The sequence below is a fragment of the Drosophila grimshawi genome, unplaced genomic scaffold, assembly GCF_018153295.1.
Source record: "Drosophila grimshawi isolate 15287-2541.00 unplaced genomic scaffold, ASM1815329v1 contig_1377, whole genome shotgun sequence".
Classification (NCBI taxonomy): domain Eukaryota; kingdom Metazoa; phylum Arthropoda; class Insecta; order Diptera; family Drosophilidae; genus Drosophila; species Drosophila grimshawi.
The window spans coordinates 8,893,149-8,914,862 of NW_025062900.1; the positions used below are offsets into that span (position 1 = coordinate 8,893,149).

Genomic DNA, 21,714 nt, shown 5'->3' on the forward strand with positions numbered 1-21,714 from the left:
TTAACAGAAAAGTTTTCAACTTTATTTAAGTACAATAATTAGCTGATATCTGGCCACAAAACTCACCAAAAGCAGTTGCCATTAAAACTTGAATAACAACGTAAATAATATTGAGCAGCAAAGTACACAACTATTTTTTGTTGTCAACTCAGCAGAAAATGTTTGACCATTGCCACAGCTAATAATATTAGCCAAAACCAGCAGAAACAAAAGCAAAGGGAATTGCTATAATAATCATAAGAGTAATAACAGCTACGAACTATCGAACGACATTTGTGGTTGACTTTTTCTGTTGAGGTCAGCGCAAAATTTGCAGCTAGAAAAACCAAAATAAAATAAGCCAGGAAATCTTCTTGGCGAGTGTGTGTGGATAAGTGTGAGTGTGTGTCAGTGGGCGTGGCCAGAGTACATTATGCGATATGATTAATACACAAAGAGGAGTTGAACTTTCTGCTGGGGCTCGTTGATTTTTACGAGGCTGGCGATAAGGACTAACGAGCAAAGTTGGAAGAAAATTGGGCGCGTAATCGCCCCTAATGAAGAGTTCTGTAAGAGCGTGCAACAATGGCAACATCACTCAGGTGGCTGACAGTGTAAATACAGTCAACACCTTTCAGCCAACGACAAAAACTTCAATAACATCATTAAAATGCACTGACAAAGGGGCCCTGCAGGGGGGAAAAGACCAAGAGCGCTCACTTAAATTGAGCACCCAGTAGTAGCTGGCAGGACACTTACCACTTGGCTGTCAGCCAACATAAATATGACTTATAAAATGTCCAAGAGGACTTTGGCAAGCAAATTAGTTTGTCAAAACTGAAGGAGCTGTTCGAAACCAGCAGCAGCAGCAGCAAAAGCGGAGTCCAGAAAGGACTACCTTTAGAATTTGTAAATTTTGCGCGTTTTTTGAGATATTTATGCAAAACTTGGCATTGTTGATAGAAAGGACTTTCAGTTGGGCGCCTTCAAGTGTAAACAAAATATTAATCATACGCAACGTGCCACGCCAGCCGCACTCAGTCCAAGCTCATTATGAGCGCTGCAAGTGAGAATTGACAAGTGAAAAATGGAAAGTGGAGAAGCATTTAAGTAGCAGCCAAATCAGTGAAAACATTTCCAATTTACCCAAGCAAAATGTAATTTAAATACAAATTTTGAGACCGAGTGCCCTTAGGCGCCACTTTTTGCGATCATCATCAATTGGCTTTTTGAAGTGGTCGACATTTTGGGTGGAGGTAAGCAATTTCGATTGCGAGGGGCTCCAACTGTCAACTACTCAGGCATTCACTCACTTTTGGCCTTAGTTTTATGGCTTGGAAATTCATTAGGCCAATATTGAGCCAAAGCACTTCGTATGCAAATTTGTTTTTAGCTCAAAATGTAATTTTCAATATGCGAACTCTCTCCTCAAGCCCCCTGCACCGTAGTCTCATGCTTTGAACCGACGCCCAACCCAACATCTGGGCTGGTGAGTGGGCGTGGCACTTTATTGCTTAACGATTATCGTCGCTTCATTGGCATTAGCTACAAATTACTTTCAATGGAAATGGAAATGGTATCCGAATTGGAAATGGAAATGCAAGTTCTGACAAACTGAAATCTAATATAAATAAACAAACATGGGATGAAAGCAAGTGTCACATTGGAGACATAAGTATACCAAGGAAAGCATTTATTAAACTTCATTCGCATTTTGCAAAATACTTCAATTAAATTGAATTGTCATTTTAATGTTTATGTATTTACGTGTGAGTCAGAGAACACGTAAAAAGATTTAATTATAAAAATATTCTCGACATTAATCGCGCAGTCAAGGAAAAATGCACTTATGAGTTGACACTTACGGAAATAATTTCCTCACATTTATTGCACAACTAAAAAACATTTGTGTATTTATTTAGTGTCTATAATTAATTTCTAAATGTCATTTGACTTAATACCTTTTTTTTAAGTTAGTGTAAACTTAAATTACTTAAGCACAATTGTTTTTTTTTTAATTCTGCTTGGTAATAAGTTGTCTACAGTTTCATTGCAATATATATATATATATATATATATTAGTTTTGTTTTCAATATTTTTTTCTATACTGACACTTATTTATGATAAAACAGTCAATGTTATTTCATAATGCTTGATAAAAGTATTTCAAGTGCCGGCGATCGAATGGCAATCAATAAGAGCAAATCACAGTCAGCAAAACGGTAAATAATGTCAAGTAATGAGTAACGAGAGAAATATTGGCATTAAAAGCCGGTTTTCAAGATGCTTGTAATCAATAGCAGGTTGAAAGTGAAATTTACTGACCGGGAAGCGCTATTAAAAACAATTTTTTTTTTTGTCGGACTATCAAACTGGGCCAAGTGTGCAAAAAACAAAAATAAAAACAAATTAAACAACAACAGCAACTAATCATATTAAAAAAGATTGTAATTCATTCAAGTTCAGCTGCAGGCCCAGTGCCAAGAAAACAGTTGGCAACGCGAGCGCAGCCAAGTTACCAGAAAAAAAACCCAAAGCCACAGCCAGACTGAGAAAGAAACCCAAAGCCAGAGCCACACTGAGACTGCGACTCAGAGTCAGAGTCAGAGTCAGAGTCAGGCCCCAAGCTGGAGACTAACCGTTTCACAGTGTGTGTTCGCTGTGAGTTGGTTTGGCGATTTATAAGCTCGAGTTGAGGCTACAAGCGGTTTAGTTCCTCGCCGTAAACATAACTAGTCACAACAGTGCGGCCCAGAGCGGAAGCAGCCAATCAGTCGATCAGCAAGCAGTTAACAAGTTGATCAGTTAACCAGTTAACCAGTTGAGAGCGAACCGGAGCTCTTTAACAGGAGCAAGTTTTCTCAACAAAACGAACGAAAAGGCCAATGCGGGCAAAGTGAACGTGCGACTTGTTTGGCGGTCTTTCATTTTTTATTAATAACATTCTTCTTGTTGTTGGTATTATAACATTAAACAACAACAACAAATTCATTGTCAACGCTGCCCTCGCATTCCAAGCCAAAATGACGCGCATGCCAATGAACGCAGTCACAGCGACGCCTCTGCTCCTAATGCTGCTGCTGACGACGATGCCGACGCAAATCTTTGGCAGAGCTGCCGGAATAACGAGTGTCACAGAGACAACTCCATCGGATGAGGAGACAACATATGCAGGCGATTTAGAAACAAATACAGTTACCATCGAAGTGGACTCGGAGGTTATTCTAACCACCGAGGAGGGCATACAGATGTTCACCCACATGCCGGAGAATGGACAAGCAACCACGGAGGAACCATTGCCGGAATCGGTGAGACAGCAGTTGGAGCAGGAGCGGGCCGAGCAGGAACTGCGCAATCCAACTACAGAAACGACAACAACACCACTTTCAAATATTGCAGAAAAATTGGTAGCAAGCAATTTGACCACAACAACAACAGAACAAACATCAGCAGCAAACACAGAGCGATCAGCAGAATTGGCACAATATCGCGACTATCTGCAGATGCAGGAAGATTTACTTATGGAAACGGAGAAACTTGCTGCCTACATAGAAACAGCAACAATTTTGCCAGATATAGCAAAGCCCATCAACAATCTGGAAGCCCATTTCAACACAGAAGACACAGCTATGATTGCCGAGTCAGCCAAATCGATCGATGGTGATGATGAAACCACCCAGACAGAATCTCAGCAACTGGATTCCAGCACCAACGAACCGATTCTGTTTGAATCGTTCTCAACGGCAACCGATTCAAACCTCCTGATGGAAACCACAATGATGCCAAACAATGATACGAACGATTTTAAGACATCTCCTGTAACCGAGTCAGACTCAGAGCTTGTCACAAACAGACCCACTGAAAGCGACTACGACCCCATTCAAAAGTCACTGTTGCATTTCCTTGGCGTGATGAGTTCGAATGCGGTTGCCGAAATGCCCAAAATGGAGCCAGAAGCTCAATTTAGCAACAACGAAGAGGCCAAGCTAGAGTTTACAACTGACAGTGCTCTACCAGAAAGTAGCACTACAGAGGCAATGCCTGAAACAACAGTATACATCGCACCACCAGAGAGTAGCACCATCCATATTACTGAAACGGTGCCTGAAACAACAATTGCCCCACCCAGAGAACAGTCCATGTTGGCAACCATTTTGCTGACAACTGCAAGAGCTTCTGAAACCATGACGACACCATCAACCATCAGCAGTAGCACCACCACAGAGTCAGTTCTGATTCCAACAACTAGTACCACTACTTCAGAGTCAGTTCCGATTCCAACCATCAGTAGCACCATTTCAGAATCAGGTCCAATACCAGCCACCAGTAGCGCTACTACAGAATCAGTTCTGATTTCAACCACCAGTAGCACCACTACAGAGTCAGTTCCAATACCAACCACCAGTAGCACCACTACAGAGTCAGTTCTGATTCCAACCGTCAGCAGCACCACTACAGAGGTAGTTCCGATTGCAACTGCCAGTTGGACTACTACGGAGTCAGTTCCGATTCCAACCATCAGCAGCATTACTACAGAGTTAGTTCCGATTCCAATCACCAGTAGCATCACATTAGAGTCAGTTGCAATACCAACCACCAGTAGCACAACTACAGAATCAGTTCCGATTCCAACAACCAGTAGCACAACTACAGAATCAGTTCCGATTCCAACCACCAGTAGCACCACTACAGAGTCAGTTTTGATTCCAACTGCCAGTAGCACCACTACAGAGTCAGTTTTGATTCCAACTACCAGTTGGACCACCACAGAGTCAACTCCGATTCCCACCACCGAAGTGAGACCACAGCCAACGCGTGCCCCACGCATCGAGCGCATCTTAAATACGGATGGTGTTGAGGTGCTCTATGGTTACTCATCGGTGGTGCGCACGAATCGATCTTAAAGTCGCACCACACGCAAATTACCAAATATAACCTTGTCAAGGTCAACTTGCCATACAACGCAACATTGTCGTGGATTTTCCAAATTCTAAACGAGTTAAATATTAAAATATGTATATTGTGATAAACGAAAAGAAGAGAGAAAAAAAAAAAAAGCGGACACACAAAATGATACACAAATCATCTTGCACGAATTATTGTGTTGCTATAGAAACGATTTTATAAATTATAAATAAAGCTTGTATTACAATAATCCATGTCGCGTATGGCTTACAGTTTGCATAAACAGAAAAAAGAGAAAAAGATATATGTATATATATATATATTCATATATAGTAAATGCATAGACACGTGAAGTATTTGTTGTTGATCCACAAATGGGCTCGGCGTTGCGTTTGCATTGCTGTTTGTAAATATGAAATGGCATAATATCGGAGAGAGAATCGGTTAACGTGGAAGATTAAATACGCTACGCTGTTTAGCTTTTAAAGTTAAGATTCAATGGCTGAGAGAAGTTAACCAAATATGTTAATCTATTCCGCTTAGAGGAGTGGCAACCAGTCCGAACCACTTAAGATTTATGAGTATCATTCGAATGCCACTTGAGGTCATACTAATACTAATCTAAAGAATTAACATTTACTTATAATTTCCTAGAGCTATTCAGCGCGAACTCTCTCAAAACTTAGAGCACTCAATATAAAAATCTCAAAATGAACAAGTAAGAGTTCAAATATTATATGAAACTTACATTACATATAGATATCGGTCCCGGAAAGTATTATACTCTCATTTGGTTTTAGAATGTCTTTAAGGTAATTTGGTATTAATATTTTTGTGAATATTTTAAGTGAATCATAAATACCCAGTTGATTTTTTTAATATTAAAGGGTACTTAAAAAATGTTCAGCGAAACAACTTCAGGAATCGCTCTGCGTCAACCCACCAGCGAAAAATGTATACTGCCCACCTGTGTTGAAAACCGGCATTAGCTAAAGTAATCGGCATACATTTTTTGGCTTATATGTTCCGGCATTAACAGACGCAAGCTCAGACACAGACGCAGATTCCGATAGAGACTCGGTTGCAGACACGTGGATGGTGACTGGTCTATGAAATTGAAGCTACCGATCTGGTTTGGCAACAACCGACTGACTGCGGTTTATTCATTCATCGATGTCGATGTAATAAATATATAATACATAATCACTGATATATATATATAGGGTTTTGTGTTTAACAATGATTATCACGTTGCGATTCGAAAGAGTGAGCAATAAAATAAACATAACGCTCTTATTTCCATTTGAACTTGGGACAGGCGCTAAAATGCATATTGAATACGGGCTGTATGGAAGCAGAAGAAGAAGAATGTGTGATTGAAGGTTTTCTACCGATGCGGGTTTTTTTTTATTTTCCTATGCGCTGACTAAGTGAACAGTTTGCTAACTTATATGCCGCTTTGCTATTTATCATGTGTAAACGTGTTAAGATATTGTCAGATCATTTGTATTCCGAAAGAGATAAAGATAAGCATTAAATATTTGCCTCAAAGCTTTCAAAAACTTTTGTAGCTTTCGCAAATTTTCAACAATTTCAGCTACACCCAAAAGAGCGCTTCAAAATACTTAACTAATCCAGAAGCTTGAGCTTTTTGAAGCACGACTTGCAGTTGGAAGGCCAGTTTATAATTAAGGTAAGTTTACACACGTTGGCAATGTTGCCATATAATTTATTTAGTTAATGCCAAGCTGCGAATTGTATGTTAAATTTATACTGGCAATGGTCTGGCAATAGGTCTTTGCACACACTGGCATTGCATGCATCTATGCAAATAATAATAAATTTATTATTTGTATTTGAATACATATATGTATATACATTTAATTCATAACAAATTATTGCATTGATTGAAATATGGCGATGAATTGCAATCACTGTGGGAGCGAAACGTGACTGGCAATAAAAATGTCGAATATTCGATCATATGCCAGCATGTGTGAATGCATCCTTATAATCATAGTGCTTTAAGTCGATCGACCATTGGAACTTTAATAATACTCAAAAATATGAAAGAATAAACTTATATTCAACTATACTATTTTAGAAGTTTGAATGGAAAATGTGTCGGAAACCAAAAGAATCTCGAAATTTGTATTTAATATTTGACAAACTTTGTGTTTTTATATATGAACGAAAACTAAATTGAATAAATAAATTATTAAGACGATCATATTAATATTCTTTACCAGAAGGGTAAAGCCTCTCTTAAGATACAGTTGCTGAAGATAACTCTTTTTATGAAATCTTTTCTTATATAGACTGAATATTAATGATTGAATACCTTCCTATTTCCTATTTTTACCTTTTCAGAAAAATAAAATCAATATGATTTGCATACGATTTATATAAAAGCATATGTTACATTGCAATATCCTTGCAGAAAGTAGAGCATAGAGTAGTAGTAGTAGAGCATTCTTAATTGCGAACAGAATTTCGATATGTTTTTGTTTTCTATAGTATTCTCTTAAAAATATTCGACAAGCAAAGCTTGTCAAACATGAGCGCTAATCAAATTTATTTCGGGTTTTTATCGAGTCTGACGTGCTTGAAGATTATAGACATAAACAATAGTCAAAATATTGTGAGGTAGCCAAAAACAAATTTAATTTTTCTTCACAACCTGTTCTTTTTTTAATTTGTGGCTTAGATTTGCTTAACAAATTTGCATAATTAATGGGAATATAGCATTAATTAGCAATAGGCCCCATTAATATCAAAATAAATATTTAGATTTAGCTCACATCTTAATAACAAACATCAGCAGATTTCTTTAAGAACAAGATATGACAAAGCTTCAGTCATGTATTTAACATCTTAAAATATATCTAATGTCAAAACTGTTGAAAAACAAAAAGTCAATACAAAATATAATACAAAATGAAAGCATTCAACTAATTAGGGCGAATTAAATGTATATTTTAGTATTTGATCATATTAAGTCACACGTGTAGAAGCCCTGCTTTACATATTAATATTGAAACTTGTTTTACGAGCAGCTGAAGCGCCTGTATTTTTAATTAAACGATAGAAATAATTATATTGTTTTTCGATATTATATATTCCTATTCGTATCCTTATTATGTCAGAATAGAACCAAATATAGTTTCTGACATTTTATACATTCAATAGAACAATTAGATCATTAATTTATAAATAATAAGATAAACAATATAATAATAAATTCAAATGCGATGCTATATATTTTACAGGCAGTTTTTTCCTATATTTTTTATATATTTTTATATTTGGTAAAATGTTTACTTATTTGTTTATTGAACTAAAAATAAAATAACCTTTTAGTAAACACTTACTCAGACCTATTTCTCCAAACTTTGAATATTCCTAGCAGCTAAGTGAATTTCCAATTAAATTTGGCAGATTCAACAGCAGTAGTGTATATATGTGAAAACTCACATCCCGCTGCTAATCAACGTTTGTTTAACAGTAGTAGAGAAAAAACAATTCTAAACAAAAATAATTGAAGCCTAAAAAATACCCTATAAATATGCGGAATACACATTTATTGCGAGTTTCCTTTCTTTCAATTCTTTTATTTGATCTACAAATAGTATACATATTAAATCACTCAAGAGAATTTTTCGGAAATCGAGTCTTTTATTTTCCAGCCTTAGCAGATGCGGATGCATTCGATGTGGCACTAGCTAAACCACCACCACGTGACGAGGAATTGGCGCTGGATGAAGCATTGGCGTTGGCACGGCCACCATTTGAATTCGCAGTGGCTGCAGAATTGGCATTGGCACTGGAACTGCCACCACCACTGCCAAGGTGATTTCCGCCGCGGTAGCCACCATTACCAGTGAAAACGCCACCGAAACCGCCGGGTCGACCGAAACCGTTGCCACCGGGACGACCGCCACCGAAATCATTGTTCCTATTGCCTCCATGAGATTGGGCATCGGCACCAGCATTGGCATTTGCACTGCCACCACCGCCAAATTGTGGTGCTGCCACAGCGACAGCCAAGAAAATGCTGAGTAGGACGATAACTTTCATGACTACTGCCCCTGACTGTCCGAACTGTGTAAAATCAGCTTACAAACTTATTAATGTTTAAAAAAGATCTCTCATTTTATATGATTCAATGACGGCCTGAAAACAGCCAGACAGTAAAAAGTCAAACGAGCGATGACGACATCAATTAACATATAAATGATCATATATATAGACATAGACGAAAATCATAAGCGGAGACAAAACAGTAAAGCCGCTGCATTATAAGCAATAGTGATTGCACATTAAAACCTACAAAAATACCCTCTATTGGGAAAAACATTAGACTATATCGATTTTTATTATATTTTTAATCCAAAAGTAATATACAAACTCAATCACTCAAGAAAATCATTCGGAAATCGTTGCACTTATTTTCCAGCCTTAGCAGATGCGGATGCATTGGATGTGGCACTAGCTATGCCACCACCACGTGATGCGGAGCTGGCGTTGGATGAAGCCTTGGCGTTGGCACCGCCGAAACCACCACCACTAGCATTGGCAGTGGCTGCAGAGTTGGCACTAGCATTACCACCACCACCACGACCACCACCACCATTTGCTACGGCACTGGAACTAGCATCGGCACTGGCACTGCCGCCACCGCCACCGCCAAATCCACCATTGTTGCCTCGGAAATTACCACCGGGTCTGCCTCCGATACCTCCTCTGCCTCCTCCAAGCTGACCCTGAGCTTCGGCATTGGCACCAGCATTCGCATTAGCATTGCCACCACCGCCAAACTGTGGTGCTGCCACAGCTACAGCCAACAAAATGCTCAGTATAACAAAGACTTTCATGACTTCTGCTTCTGCTTGTCCGAACTGTGTGAACTCAACTAACAAACTTATTGATATGAGCAAAAGATCTCGTCTTTTATAGAAATAATCGATGTCTGAAGTTAGCCGGACAGCAAAATGTCAAACGACATCAATTAGCATATAGATATCTATAACGATATGTATATGTATGTATAGACGAAAATCAGAAAGGCAGCCTAAACAGTTCATCCACTAAAATATTATAACATTAATGGCCCGATTAATAGCACAGGCTAATCAAATGGCTTTGTAGTGGTACTAAGGAAAGTAGGTAAGTCACACGATTTAGACCAAGCTGAATTTCTCCTAAACCGGTTGAAGGCTATATACATATTTATACTTCGCCGATACTCTCGCTCTAATCTCTACTCGTATTATTGTTTGTTCTGTAATTGACGTCTTTCTGTGCATTAAGCTGGTACTTCACTTAGGGTATTTTTATTTATTTATTTCTGCATAATAGAAGTTCAAAGAATTCTACCAAGGTGATCAAATATTTATGTATGTGCATATGCGTTTTGATCATAATTCTCTATACTATATACAATAATGTTATAAAGTGATTAGCGTTTTTTTATTTGCTTAGTAAATTAGCCGTATCACCGGTTTTTCCTGTAATTTGGTCACTACAGGAAACCCATCAAAACCAATAAAAAATTAATAATTTTATGTTCATTTGCGAAACCAAAGCTCTTCCGTAATTTTTCACAAAAATATATTCAAATTTGTAACTTGATCCATAAATTGGAAATGTCTAAAACGTTTATATTTTATTATTTGTGTATTGGTATACGTGGTGTGAGTTATGTCACATCTGATCGAATGAACAGCTCATTCCTCAATAGTTATCGAAAATTTGTTTTCGAGTACTCGGCAAATGAATTTTTAATTAAATAAAGTGAAAATCGAGCTTGTGACCTCGAGTCCTAAGAGATGGATTGGATGTTTAAGTAAATTTATATAATTACAAGAGAGAACACTGCAGTCGGACGTTACCGACTGCGAAATACTCTCTGATATTTATACCATCTGATAACTGGAGCTACAGAACAAGGTGAGCGTAGCCAAGAAATACTTATCTTGGAAGGAGGTTCCTAGTAATCTATCCAACAAGCTTGGCCTCAAAGTTATAGCAGACATGGGCTTTTGTGATTTTGGGGGCGAGAGTGGGTGTGGCTTAAAAAATGTTGGAAAAGTTTCCCAGTAATCTTCCTTCCAAGTTTGATAACTGTAGCTCTTAAAGAGCCAGTAAATGTTCAACGTTTCAAGTCTCTATCTAAATTGAATCGCATATTAATATTATTATAATATAGTAACGACAATTACACAAAGTGGTTTGGTTCGAGGTCTAATGGAAAAAAAACTCGTTACCAATTAAATAATTATTATAATCGTTTTATATTCCATTATTAATATTTTATTCTCAAGTGTGTGTTATGAAACCATTTGTATATATTTTGCAATTGTTATTAAATTTAAGGCATAAAAACGGCATTTGAAAACAAAATCAACATTTTTTTTATTGTGACCATATTATATATTATTGCTAATTTAAAATGAATTATGAATGAATATAATCGCGTTTCCATCCATTTCAAATCTGTTTATTTAAATTGTATTCTAGAAGACCCAAAACTTTTCATTTAATAATAAAATAAACTCTTCTTCATTTCACTTATATTTGCATCTTTTATTTTTATTCACATTCGTTTTATTTTCAGTTATTTCACAATCTTAAGTTTCATCTTGGCAGGCTTAGCCGGAAAAATGGGCATTCGCGTTTGAGTTAGCGTTGGCGTTAGCACCACCACCACCACGTCGACCACCACCGCTGGCAGTGGCGCTGGATGACGCGCTAGCACTCGCTGAGCCGCCACCACCACCACCGCCGAAACCGCCGCCGGGACCACCGCCGAATCCGCCGCCGGGTCTACCACCGAATCCGCCACCATGTCCGCCGCCGGGACCACCGCCGAATCCGCCGCCGGGACCACCGCCGAATCCACCGCCGGGTCTACCACCGAATCCGCCACCATGTCCACCGCCGAATCCGCCTCCGGGTCCACCGCCAAATCCGCCGCCGGGTCGGCCACCGAATCCACCACCCTGAGCTTGTGCGTTGGCATTGGCGTTGGCGTTAGCGCTGCCACCACCGTGGCCAAATTGAGGAAGGGCCGAGGCCACAGCCACCAGCACGGATAGAGCAATAAACAGTTTCATCGCGAGGCTTCAAGTTGGCTTCACAAACTTAACTGAGCGATCGACACGCAGCGGCATTTATATAGCTCACCGCCGGCATGCTCAGACACTCTCCAACCCCGTCTATCACCAGGCAACAGATAGAGACAGAAGAGGACAGCGCGATAAAAAGAGAGATCACGAGCGCAGTTTTGAGATTTGAAAGCTTATTAGTTCTGTGCAACTTTTGAGATTTGATTCTATATTCACCACAAACAACAACTTGAAACATTAAATGATCGTCACAACGAATTAGTAATGACAATTAGTTGGCCCATAAATATACCCTACTCCCCTCTGGTCAGGCACAATAACCGGTTAGTTATCAGCATTTGCGTTAATCTATCGCTTCTTTATTATTTTCATCCTGATCATCATCAATTTCATAAGTTAAACATGCCCACAGCTCCCTGTTCTTCTTCGGCATTATAAGCAAAACGAAACTAAGTATTTTAACCTGTGTATGCACGTAACTCGGCTTTATATCAAGTGTTCAATTATCAAATAAAAAACACGCAATATAAACAGTATGTTATTATAGGATAGCCTCACACAAGGTGTGTATACAGAGAATGACAGCAAATATTATTTTCCTTTTGATGTTCATATGTACTAGCTCACGTAACTGGTTTACTGAACCATAAAGCGCAGATCTGTCATGCATAAAGTTTTTTATTTTCAATATGCATCCAATTACAAACTATAGATCTTCCTAATTAAACCTTTAAGAATTATAATACGTATACTTACTAAATTTGCCGATTTACAAATCAAACCTACGAATATACTTTTTAGGTCGCTCGAAAATTATGTTTAGTAAATGCTCCAAAAAATATACAACACTTAATTCTGTGATACTGGTTGGTTTTTTTTTTTAATAAAATAAAAAAGAAAACAAGTTGAAAGAACAAAAGAAAAATTATGCACTATATCTAAAAATATTTTTTTACTTATTTTTAATTTATGTAAAAAAAACTACTATTGTGATGCAGAATGCGTTTCTAATAGTAAACAAATGGTAGAATAAATCGCAGATACGGCAAATTATTATAGAATTCTTAGGTTTCCCAATACACAAATAAAGAAATAAAAATACCCTAAGTGAAGTACCAGCTTAATAGACAGAAAGACGTCAATTACCGAACAAATAAATTACAAACAAACAATAATAAGAGTATAGATTAGAGCGAGAGTATTAGCGAAGTATTAATATGTATGTAGCCTTTAACCAGTTTAAGAGAAATTCAGCTTGGGTCTAAATCTTATGATTTACACACTTTCCTTAGTCCCACCAGAATGTCAATTGAATTGAATCAATTGCCTGTGCCATTAATCGGGCCCCTAATTTTATCATAATGTAGTTGCTCAACTACTTTGGCGTATATATACAAATATATATATATATATATATATATATATATATATATATATATATATATATATATATACATATGGTTATTGATGTTTTCGTCGCCCGTTTGACTTGTTATTGTCTGGCTGACTTCATTTTATCTTCGTTAAGTCTTATAAAAATCAAATTAAATACACGCAGATCATTCCTAAATAGTTATCAAACCAACTTTTTTGATTAATTCTATTTAAATCGTGAATCTTGTGCTAAGTCCTAAGCGATAAAATGAATGAATAAAATAAAAAGAGAAAATCAAAATAATTTCAAATTTCATTGAAACCACAGATATTTGGAGATTCCATGATATTGAAATATTTCAAATACATCTTTGCAAGCTTAATCAAACCGATCAGCATCGTTGGTACTGTTGGTCAACTGCCGAATCCGACGTGTATATCGCCGAATCCGCAGCTGGGCTACCACCGAAACTTGGTCGGCCACCGTGTCCAAAGCCGAATCCGGGACTGTAACTACCTGCGTAACAAGGACCCTGTGGCCCCAAGCCATGTTCGGCTCTTTTGTATGGTAAGGGCCGAGACCTTTGGCTAATGTGTTGAAGTTGCCACCACCAAATTAACAAAGGCCCGAGGCCACAGCCCCCAGCACCGGCAGAGCAGAAGTCAGTCTCATCGCGAAGCTTCAAGTTAGCTTCGCGACACACATTGACTTTTATAGAGTTCTGAAATAAAAAAGAAAGATCATGAACACAGTATGGGGATGTACCCAACTAAAAACTAACAAATAACTTTAAGATCTTATTAATTGTATGCAATATCACAGATTTGATTCGTCAGTAACCACAACCTGAAACACTAGATAATCGTCACAGCGAATTAACAATGTTAAATAAATATACCCCAGTCCACTGATGAGGGTATTTTGGAATGAATATAATCGCGTTTCCACTAAGTCAATATACATTGTTACACGGAGAATTTTTCATATAAAAATAATATAAACTCTTCTTCAAATAACTGTTACTTGGACTTTTTTTATTCACATTCGTTGTATTTTCAATTGTTTCAAAAGCTTGAATTTCTTCTTGGCAGGCTTAACCAAAATGACCACCGCCGCCGCCACTGGCGCTAGCTGACGAGCTAGCTGAGGCTGACCCGCCACCACCACCGCCACCGCCACGGAATCCACCGTAAGGTCGGCCACCAAATCCGCCGCCGTGGCCGCCTAGTCCGCCGCCGTAGCCGCCCAATCCACCGCCGTGTCCACCAAATCCGCCGCCGTGTCCGCCAAGTCCGCCGCCGTATCCGCCCAATCCTCCGCCTCCAAATCCACCATGTCCACCATGGCCAAATCCTGGGCCGCCACCTATTCCACCGCCGAACCCGGGACGGTATCCACCTCCTAATCCGCCGCCATGGCCGCCGCCGTATGCGTTGGCGTTGGCATTGGCGTTGGCGTTAGCGCTGCCACCACCGTGGCCAAATTGAGGAAGGGCTGAGGCCGCAGCCACCAGCACGGATAGAGCAATAAACAGTTTCATCGCGAAGCTTCAAGTTGGCTTCACAAACTTGACTAAGTGATCGACACGCAGCGTCTTTTATACATCTCCGAGTCGGGATGCTAAGGTATAGAAAAAATTGAAAGATCATGAACGCAGTATGGGGATGTACATAACAAAAAACTCACAAAGAATTTGAGAGCTTATTAGTTCTACTTCAACTTCAGATATTCGATTCATTATTCGACAGTAAGATCAGATTGAAATACTAAATGATTATCAGAACGAATTGGTAATAGCACATTAATATACCCTACTCTCGGCTGATCAGACATAATAACCAGTTAGTTATAATCTTTGTATTAATCTATCGCCTCATTATCATTTTCATCCTCATCCACCCTGCTCTCCCTGTTGTTCTTGAGCCTCTTTTGCTGAAGCCGCTTACCTAGCTTAAAAAACAAAACAAATAATAATCTGACTCACTTAATTCGGCCTCATATCAAGTTTTTAATTATCAGATGTTTTGAAAATATACACGTAATCAGAGGATAACCTCTCACAGCAGCTTAAAATGTATAAATAAATGCTAAATAATAAAAAAGTCTTAAAATATTGACTACAATATAGGATAAGTTATTAAGTTAAGTGCACCTTATACTACTCACTAAAATCAATTGTTAAAATAATGAAAGCAATAGTTATGAAATAACAATTTTATTATTATTTTTCTTTCGATGTTCAAATGTACTAGCTCACGTAACAATAGAGCGCAGCTCCATCAAGCATAAAGTGTTGTTTTTGTGCAAATTTTGATTTTGTTAATTAAGCTTTAAATGGCACTTTTTTTGGTTTTTATTTACATTAGAAATGTCAATCAACATCCAATTTCATAACTATAGATCAACCATTAAAATTTTTAATACGTATACTTATTGAATTCGGTCATTGGCAAATCAAACCTTCGAGTATACTTTTGAGGTCGCCCGCAAATTATGTTTAGTGAATGCTCCAAAAAATATACAACACTTAATTCTGCGATACTGGTTTGAATTCGAAATACAGAATATGCCTGTTTTTAATAATACTAAAAGTGACGTGAACGAATTCTTAAAAGTTCATAAGGTACTAAAGAACCTAAAAAAAGGTTGCAAAAAATATAATTTTTAATTTGTATACTTTGGTGGGAACTTTAAAATTAGCAAAGCTAAAAGAGGATTATAATTTTGTTGTGACAAGCTTAATGCAGACATCTTCTGCAACCCCATAAAGTGTATATATATTCTTGATCAGCATCACTAGTTGAGTCGATATAGCCTGGTTGGTCTGTACAATTTCTTTTTGTTTATATAAACAGAACTTCATTTTTTTTTAAGCTGTCTTGACGAAACATGATAATTAGAAGAACAAGTTTCAAATTGCGTGATCGTGATAGGCGTTGAATAGTGGGGAATAGAAAAAATATTAAGAAAACAGAAAATAAGATAAAATAAAATACAAGGGTATTTAGTCTTCGGCATTTCTAAGATAGCACTTTTTGTTTTGCCTTTGTCATCTATTGTTTTCCATTATACTTAGCTGAGTGTAATAGAATTGTCATAAAGTTTCATGAACATTAGCAGAACTGAAGCCAAAAACTCGAATGTGCAAATATTTTAATTGTTGTTCTCACTTATATGCTGAAATTAACGGGCTTTTTATGCAGCACACATAAAATACGATGAGTAAATTTACTTGTGCAAAACATTATAAACAAACCTGAAATATAAGCTTAGAGATAAGTTCTGAAATCTTTTACATCCTATTAAAAAATACTATATATTTTATGCATATTAATACAAAGTATTGCACCGAAATGTTGAAGCGCGTATAGAATTAATTATGGTAGTTGCGATACATCTTGTTACGCACTTTAAATTTAATGAAAAACACCGCATATCTTATTTTACGAACATATTAAACCTTTTTATTCTTTAAGATTGAGTATTTTTGTAATTTGTAGGATTTGGTTTTAATTGTTTAAATTTTAATTTAAGAATAACGCAATAAACGCTTTGGTATTTTCAACCTTTTAGCCACGGAAACGACCTCCACCTGAGGCAGCAGACGCAGAGGCAGCAGCTGAAGATGCACCATTGCCAGCTGCCGATGCACTGGCCGAAGCTGAGGCAGAGGAGGAGCCACCACCACCGCCACCGCCCCTACGGAATCCACCCTTGCGGAATCCACCACCGAAGCGAGGACGTCCAAATCCAAACTGAGGCACTGCAGACACGGCAGCTATCAGCAAGATAAACAGTATAAGAAACTTCATTTTGCTTGAATTAATAAATATAACTTGTGTTGACGCTAAACAGGTAAAAAGTAAACTGAATGATTTTTGCCGTACCTCCACAGCTATTTATATAGTGAGCGTTAGACGATCGAGCCAATAAATGATTCTTAATAATTAATAGAAACCCGTGTTCCCTGTTCCAACATCTCAAGTTATTCACCTGCTTCCCATGACTTAATTATAGGAATTAGCTTCACATGCATCACCATCATCATTATTATCAACGTAAACAAGCAGGAATGTTGGATTAGATTAATAATGATCGAATTGCCAATTCCCTGCGGTATTATACATGTATATTACAATAAGAGTACAGATGATTAATTTTGAAATAATTCCGTAACATTTTTTATTTGCTTGAAAACGTCTCTGTTAATTCGATATTTTATATAATATGCATACAATATCTGAATTTACAAATACTTAACATATCTTAAAATTCGCAGAGTATAAAAAATGCTTACCGGCTTCACCCTAAGCGCCGTCTATCGTCTACTGTTTGCGTAGGTTAACCCCAGAAGAGCTCAAGAGAGTTGATCAAATGGCGTAGATTAATTGATTAATCGAGAGTCTTTTCCATTCACATAAATCAATTTGACATTTATTACAAGTGTTCGTCGGTGAATTGGAGTGAATTAGAAAGTGATTTGAATTATCTTTAACAACAACCGCTTTGCAAAACTCTCCGAAACGACACCCGTATTGCTGAACCTCAAAACAGATCAGTTGACTGGTTGACAACATATATACATATGTCTATTTAATATTTCGTTAATATTTCTTTTCGAAAGTAACCCAATAATTGTTAAATCAACGAGACGTGTGCATCTGTCAGCCATTTGCGTATGAAATAAAATGTTGATTTATGGCTTCTACATTTTCTTTTTATTTTTAATTTTCAGACTTTTTAATATAACTTATGGATAACTAAAGAAACATTTTGTAATCTCGTGTCGGTGCACTTGGCACAGACCCTGGCACTTTAGCCACGGAATCGTCCGCCACCTGAAGCCGCAGCAGACGCAGAGGCAGAAGCTGAAGCAGCACCATTGCCACCTGCCGATGCACTGGACGAGGCTGAGGCAGAGGAGGAGCCACCGCCACCGCCACCGCCGCCACCGCGGAAGCCGCCGCCGCCGGGGTAGTAGCCACCAGGACGTCCGTAGCCGAAACCAGGACCACCACCAAAACCACCGCCGCCAAATCCAGGGCGACCGCCAAAGCCTCCTCCAAAGCCAGGGCGTCCGTAGCCACCGCCTCCAAAACCAGGACCGCCGAAGCCACCGCCTCCGAAACCAGGACCGCCGAAGCCAGGACCGCCAAAGCCAAACTGTGGCAGTGCCGCCGCAGCACAAATCAACAGAGCGAACACAATCAGACTCTTCATATTGCTCGATTCGTTAGAAAGAAATAGTGTTTGCTCTAAGCAGGGAGCAGTCCAACTGATGGACCAATGCAGAATCTCGCAAATATTTATAGCAGATCGTGCGTGAATGTAAAACTCAAATTGTATGTGTTAAATGGAACACAGAGCTGGGAGTTCGCTCAGCTCAGCCAACCATTTACCGGTTTTCTTTGCTTTTATTTGTAATTATCAACTTTGCCTACATCATGAGCATCAAGATCATCATCATATCGGCTTTATTTTTTGAGCCGCCGTTTGTCTGTCACTTGACCAGGTGAATCCCAAAGCAACAACAACTGAAGCGAAATTATATTTTAATACATAATTATGTCTGAACATTGAATATATTCAAAGTGTGTAGTCATGGACTTTAGCATCAATGTGAATGCATAGCAAATGTCTGATATATTTGTTTACACTTGGCTAATTGATTGCTTGCAGTCAACAATGTGCTTATCTTCCTGGTCTTCGGAATTCCCCCCTCCTACACGTACATAATATATGCCAAATTCTAGTCAACTGACAAGTTCATCTTGAAGAGTTTATTCGCCTTTTACTGCCAAAGCGGTTTCTATGGCGTCGTTACAAAGCAAAAAAAGAAGACAAATCAAAACGCAAACATAGTTTTGATAAAGTGGAGTCAGTTCACTACGTTTGTAGTCTAACAATGTGTACGATTATTGTTGAACATGTTTGCAAACTATGTGTTATGACGCACTGCGTTATGACGCACTACAAAGCTAACATTTTATTTTATAATTAAATAATATATATATTTTTTAATTACGGCTTCCATAAATAGTTTGTATATTATTTAGCACAATGTAGAAGCTTCTGTTATTTTAATCATTTTAATATTAATTCTTCTCTAGCCTAATATTCTACCTTCAATAATTTCTTTCATATCATATCTTCCAGTCAACATCTAATAACTTGTTTCTACTCTGTTGTGAGTAAACTAGATTCATTCATGGTCGATTAACGGTTGTAATATTAATCAACCTTATATAGTATTGCTTTCTGTAGTATGCAAATATAATTGTTTTCATTATCATTCTCAATGATTTTTATTACAGCATTTGTATTACACCAATCAACAATAAAAGGTGTTAATATACAGTAATAATGCATAATAAAAAATTTAAGTGAATTTTGTAAAGCGTATTATATGAAGCCTATGATTTATACGCTGATTTGATTATCAACTATTAGTAGAGGGGAAACACTTTGAGATACGTTGCACAGTTTGTAAATGTCATAAAAATTAACAAAAGCAATTAGTCTTCCGAAGCTACATTAGAATACATACTTCAATCAATATCCGTTCTATTATTTCATAACATCAATACAGAATTTACACTCATATTAAACAGGGTATCCGTGATGCCTACCATCATTTTAATATTCTCTACAGAACTGTGAACACGTAAATATAATGGGGCTAAAAAAAAAAGAACACATGCTTGAAAAGTATTTAATATTCAATTGTTAATTAACAAATAGCAACCTGTGCGAGCAACAGAAGATTCTAGTATAGAATCAGCTGGCTAAACCAGTTACAACGTTGTCATTACTCAGCTAAGCGCAGGGGTTTTCCATATGACGAAAATAGTTTAAATAGTATAAGTTTGTGATTTTTTTGTCAAATGTTAGGTAAATCAATATACATACATATACATTTATACGTATAATTAGCACTAAAGTCTCGGGGAAGTCCGGAGGAAAGCATATAAAGTCGACCTTTCCAAAGCTTTACTTAACATGCTGTATGATAAATGCACTCAATTTAAATGTTTATTCAAACAGATATCAAACAAAATGTAATCAAAACTCTGCCTAATTTCTCTACTTTCAAATGTATCATTATTTATTTATGCAAAACTGGAGCCCACATGTTGGAGTATCGCACAACTGTTTCATACAACAAACCGGTTTGCCAATCATTATTTTTGTATCTCTTAAATTGATGATGTTTTTAAATATTTTTTGTTGTTTTTTTTTTATATGAGTGTGCGCTAATTATTTTTATTTTTTTGCGTTTTACCTTTATTGACTTATTAGTTCCACATATGATTAATTATATTATCGGCTCAAAAATTACGTTGTTAAAATAAGCTCGAGTATCGTTCAGTCATTTTAAATAGAATCAAATGAATATCTAGAAGACATTGGGAAAATATTATTAAAAAAAATAGAGATTAATTTTCGAAATTAATATTTCATGTATTTATTAAAGTATCTACGCATTGCTTATACTCATGATTCATGAGATTAAAGATGAGAATTAAACTTCGTTCATTAAAATAAAGTGCGTAGATATAAATGATTTTGAAGCGAATTAAATATTAATGACACACTTTGTTATAGATGCAGTAAACAAATCGAATTAATTTAAATTGAAACTGCGGTCACTGCTAATATATTGTATTTAATGGAAAATATTTACAGCCAAATTCAAATAATTTATACTAGTAATATTATCACATTAACAGCCAAGGCAACCACCATGCCATATGAGAGGCCCATGTACCCAAATGCCAACTAAATACCGTGTTAATTATGTAAACTCAACAACAGGAATTAGAAATCGGTGCTTTTGATTCCTCGCTTACATACATACGTAAATGTATATTTCATTTGCGTATATTGTTATTGGCTTTTTCTGACTCTCTCTGAATTGCCCGGCTAGTTGGCAACGGCGCAAACTTTTCAATTATGCGGCGCTCGGCTAATGAACAAAGCAGCCTCAAATGACATATGCGATATGCGATAAATTTTGAATTATTTAATTTTAATTAAAATTCTGATATTGCTTGCGCACATTCTAAAATTAAGTGCATACTTTGAGGCAGCTCAATATATTATATTGTATTCAATGTATATTATTTTCAAAGTATTCGACATCCATATTATGAATGTATTTCTCTATCAATAGTAGAGTATGCAGAGTAATTATTATTTATATTTATATCTTTCAATTTATTCTCATTGGACGCTTTTTATTTCTTACTAATTTAATGCTAGAAGCAAAGCTTCAATCTCAAATGATCTTAAATGACTACGATATTACAGCTTAAATATGTACTAAA

General features: G+C 37.1%; 6 protein-coding genes across 6 annotated transcripts; 1 reads left to right on the forward strand and 5 right to left on the reverse strand.

Annotated features, from left to right (window-relative positions):
• The first annotated feature begins 2,694 nt into the window (after positions 1–2,694).
• On the forward strand, positions 2,695–5,135 carry LOC6562231 (flocculation protein FLO11). Its single transcript, XM_001988695.2, has one exon. The coding sequence runs from the start codon at positions 3,004–3,006 to the stop codon at positions 4,882–4,884; it is 1,881 nt and encodes a 626-aa protein (XP_001988731.2). The 5' UTR covers positions 2,695–3,003; the 3' UTR covers positions 4,885–5,135.
• A 3,425-nt stretch (positions 5,136–8,560) lies between these two features.
• Positions 8,561–8,962, reverse strand: LOC6562230 (circumsporozoite protein). Its single transcript, XM_043214733.1, has one exon. It carries the CDS (start codon positions 8,960–8,962, stop codon positions 8,561–8,563), a length of 402 nt encoding a protein of 133 aa, XP_043070668.1.
• Positions 8,963–9,241: 279 nt separating this feature from the next.
• LOC6562225 (glycine-rich cell wall structural protein) lies at positions 9,242–18,640 on the reverse strand. The gene is made up of 5 exons (XM_001988689.3): positions 18,211–18,640; positions 16,980–17,165; positions 14,542–14,881; positions 11,586–12,007; positions 9,242–9,797 (listed from the first exon to the last, which is right to left on the reverse strand). The coding sequence occupies exons 1-5, from the start codon at positions 18,605–18,607 to the stop codon at positions 9,331–9,333; spliced, it is 1,812 nt and encodes a 603-aa protein (XP_001988725.2). The 5' UTR covers positions 18,608–18,640; the 3' UTR covers positions 9,242–9,330.
• On the reverse strand, positions 11,456–12,135 carry LOC6562228 (holotricin-3-like). Its single transcript, XM_001988692.3, has one exon. It carries the CDS (start codon positions 11,998–12,000, stop codon positions 11,536–11,538), a length of 465 nt encoding a protein of 154 aa, XP_001988728.1. The 5' UTR covers positions 12,001–12,135; the 3' UTR covers positions 11,456–11,535.
• On the reverse strand, positions 14,416–14,954 carry LOC6562227 (holotricin-3-like). Its single transcript, XM_001988691.3, has one exon. The coding sequence runs from the start codon at positions 14,925–14,927 to the stop codon at positions 14,481–14,483; it is 447 nt and encodes a 148-aa protein (XP_001988727.1). The 5' UTR covers positions 14,928–14,954; the 3' UTR covers positions 14,416–14,480.
• On the reverse strand, positions 16,761–17,255 carry LOC6562226 (glycine, alanine and asparagine-rich protein-like). The gene has a single exon (XM_001988690.3). The coding sequence runs from the start codon at positions 17,197–17,199 to the stop codon at positions 16,957–16,959; it is 243 nt and encodes an 80-aa protein (XP_001988726.1). The 5' UTR covers positions 17,200–17,255; the 3' UTR covers positions 16,761–16,956.
• Positions 18,641–21,714: the final 3,074 nt, after the last annotated feature.

Bases quoted from the DNA above. Each gene is read 5' to 3' on its own strand.
- LOC6562231 (XM_001988695.2), top strand. From the start codon at position 3,004: ATGACGCGCATGCCAATGAACGCAGTCACAGCGACGCCTCTGCTCCTA.
- LOC6562230 (XM_043214733.1), bottom strand. From the start codon at position 8,962: ATGAAAGTTATCGTCCTACTCAGCATTTTCTTGGCTGTCGCTGTGGCA.
- LOC6562228 (XM_001988692.3), bottom strand. From the start codon at position 12,000: ATGAAACTGTTTATTGCTCTATCCGTGCTGGTGGCTGTGGCCTCGGCC.
- LOC6562227 (XM_001988691.3), bottom strand. From the start codon at position 14,927: ATGAAACTGTTTATTGCTCTATCCGTGCTGGTGGCTGCGGCCTCAGCC.
- LOC6562226 (XM_001988690.3), bottom strand. From the start codon at position 17,199: ATGAAGTTTCTTATACTGTTTATCTTGCTGATAGCTGCCGTGTCTGCA.
- LOC6562225 (XM_001988689.3), bottom strand. From the start codon at position 18,607: ATGAAGAGTCTGATTGTGTTCGCTCTGTTGATTTGTGCTGCGGCGGCA. The intron at 17,166-18,210 runs GTGGCTAAAGTG...TCTTGCTGATAG, and splicing joins TTCAGGTGGCGGACGATTCC to CTGCCGTGTCTGCAGTGCCT. The intron at 14,882-16,979 runs GTGGAGGTCGTT...CTGCGGCCTCAG, and splicing joins CTCTGCGTCTGCTGCCTCAG to CCCTTCCTCAATTTGGCCAC.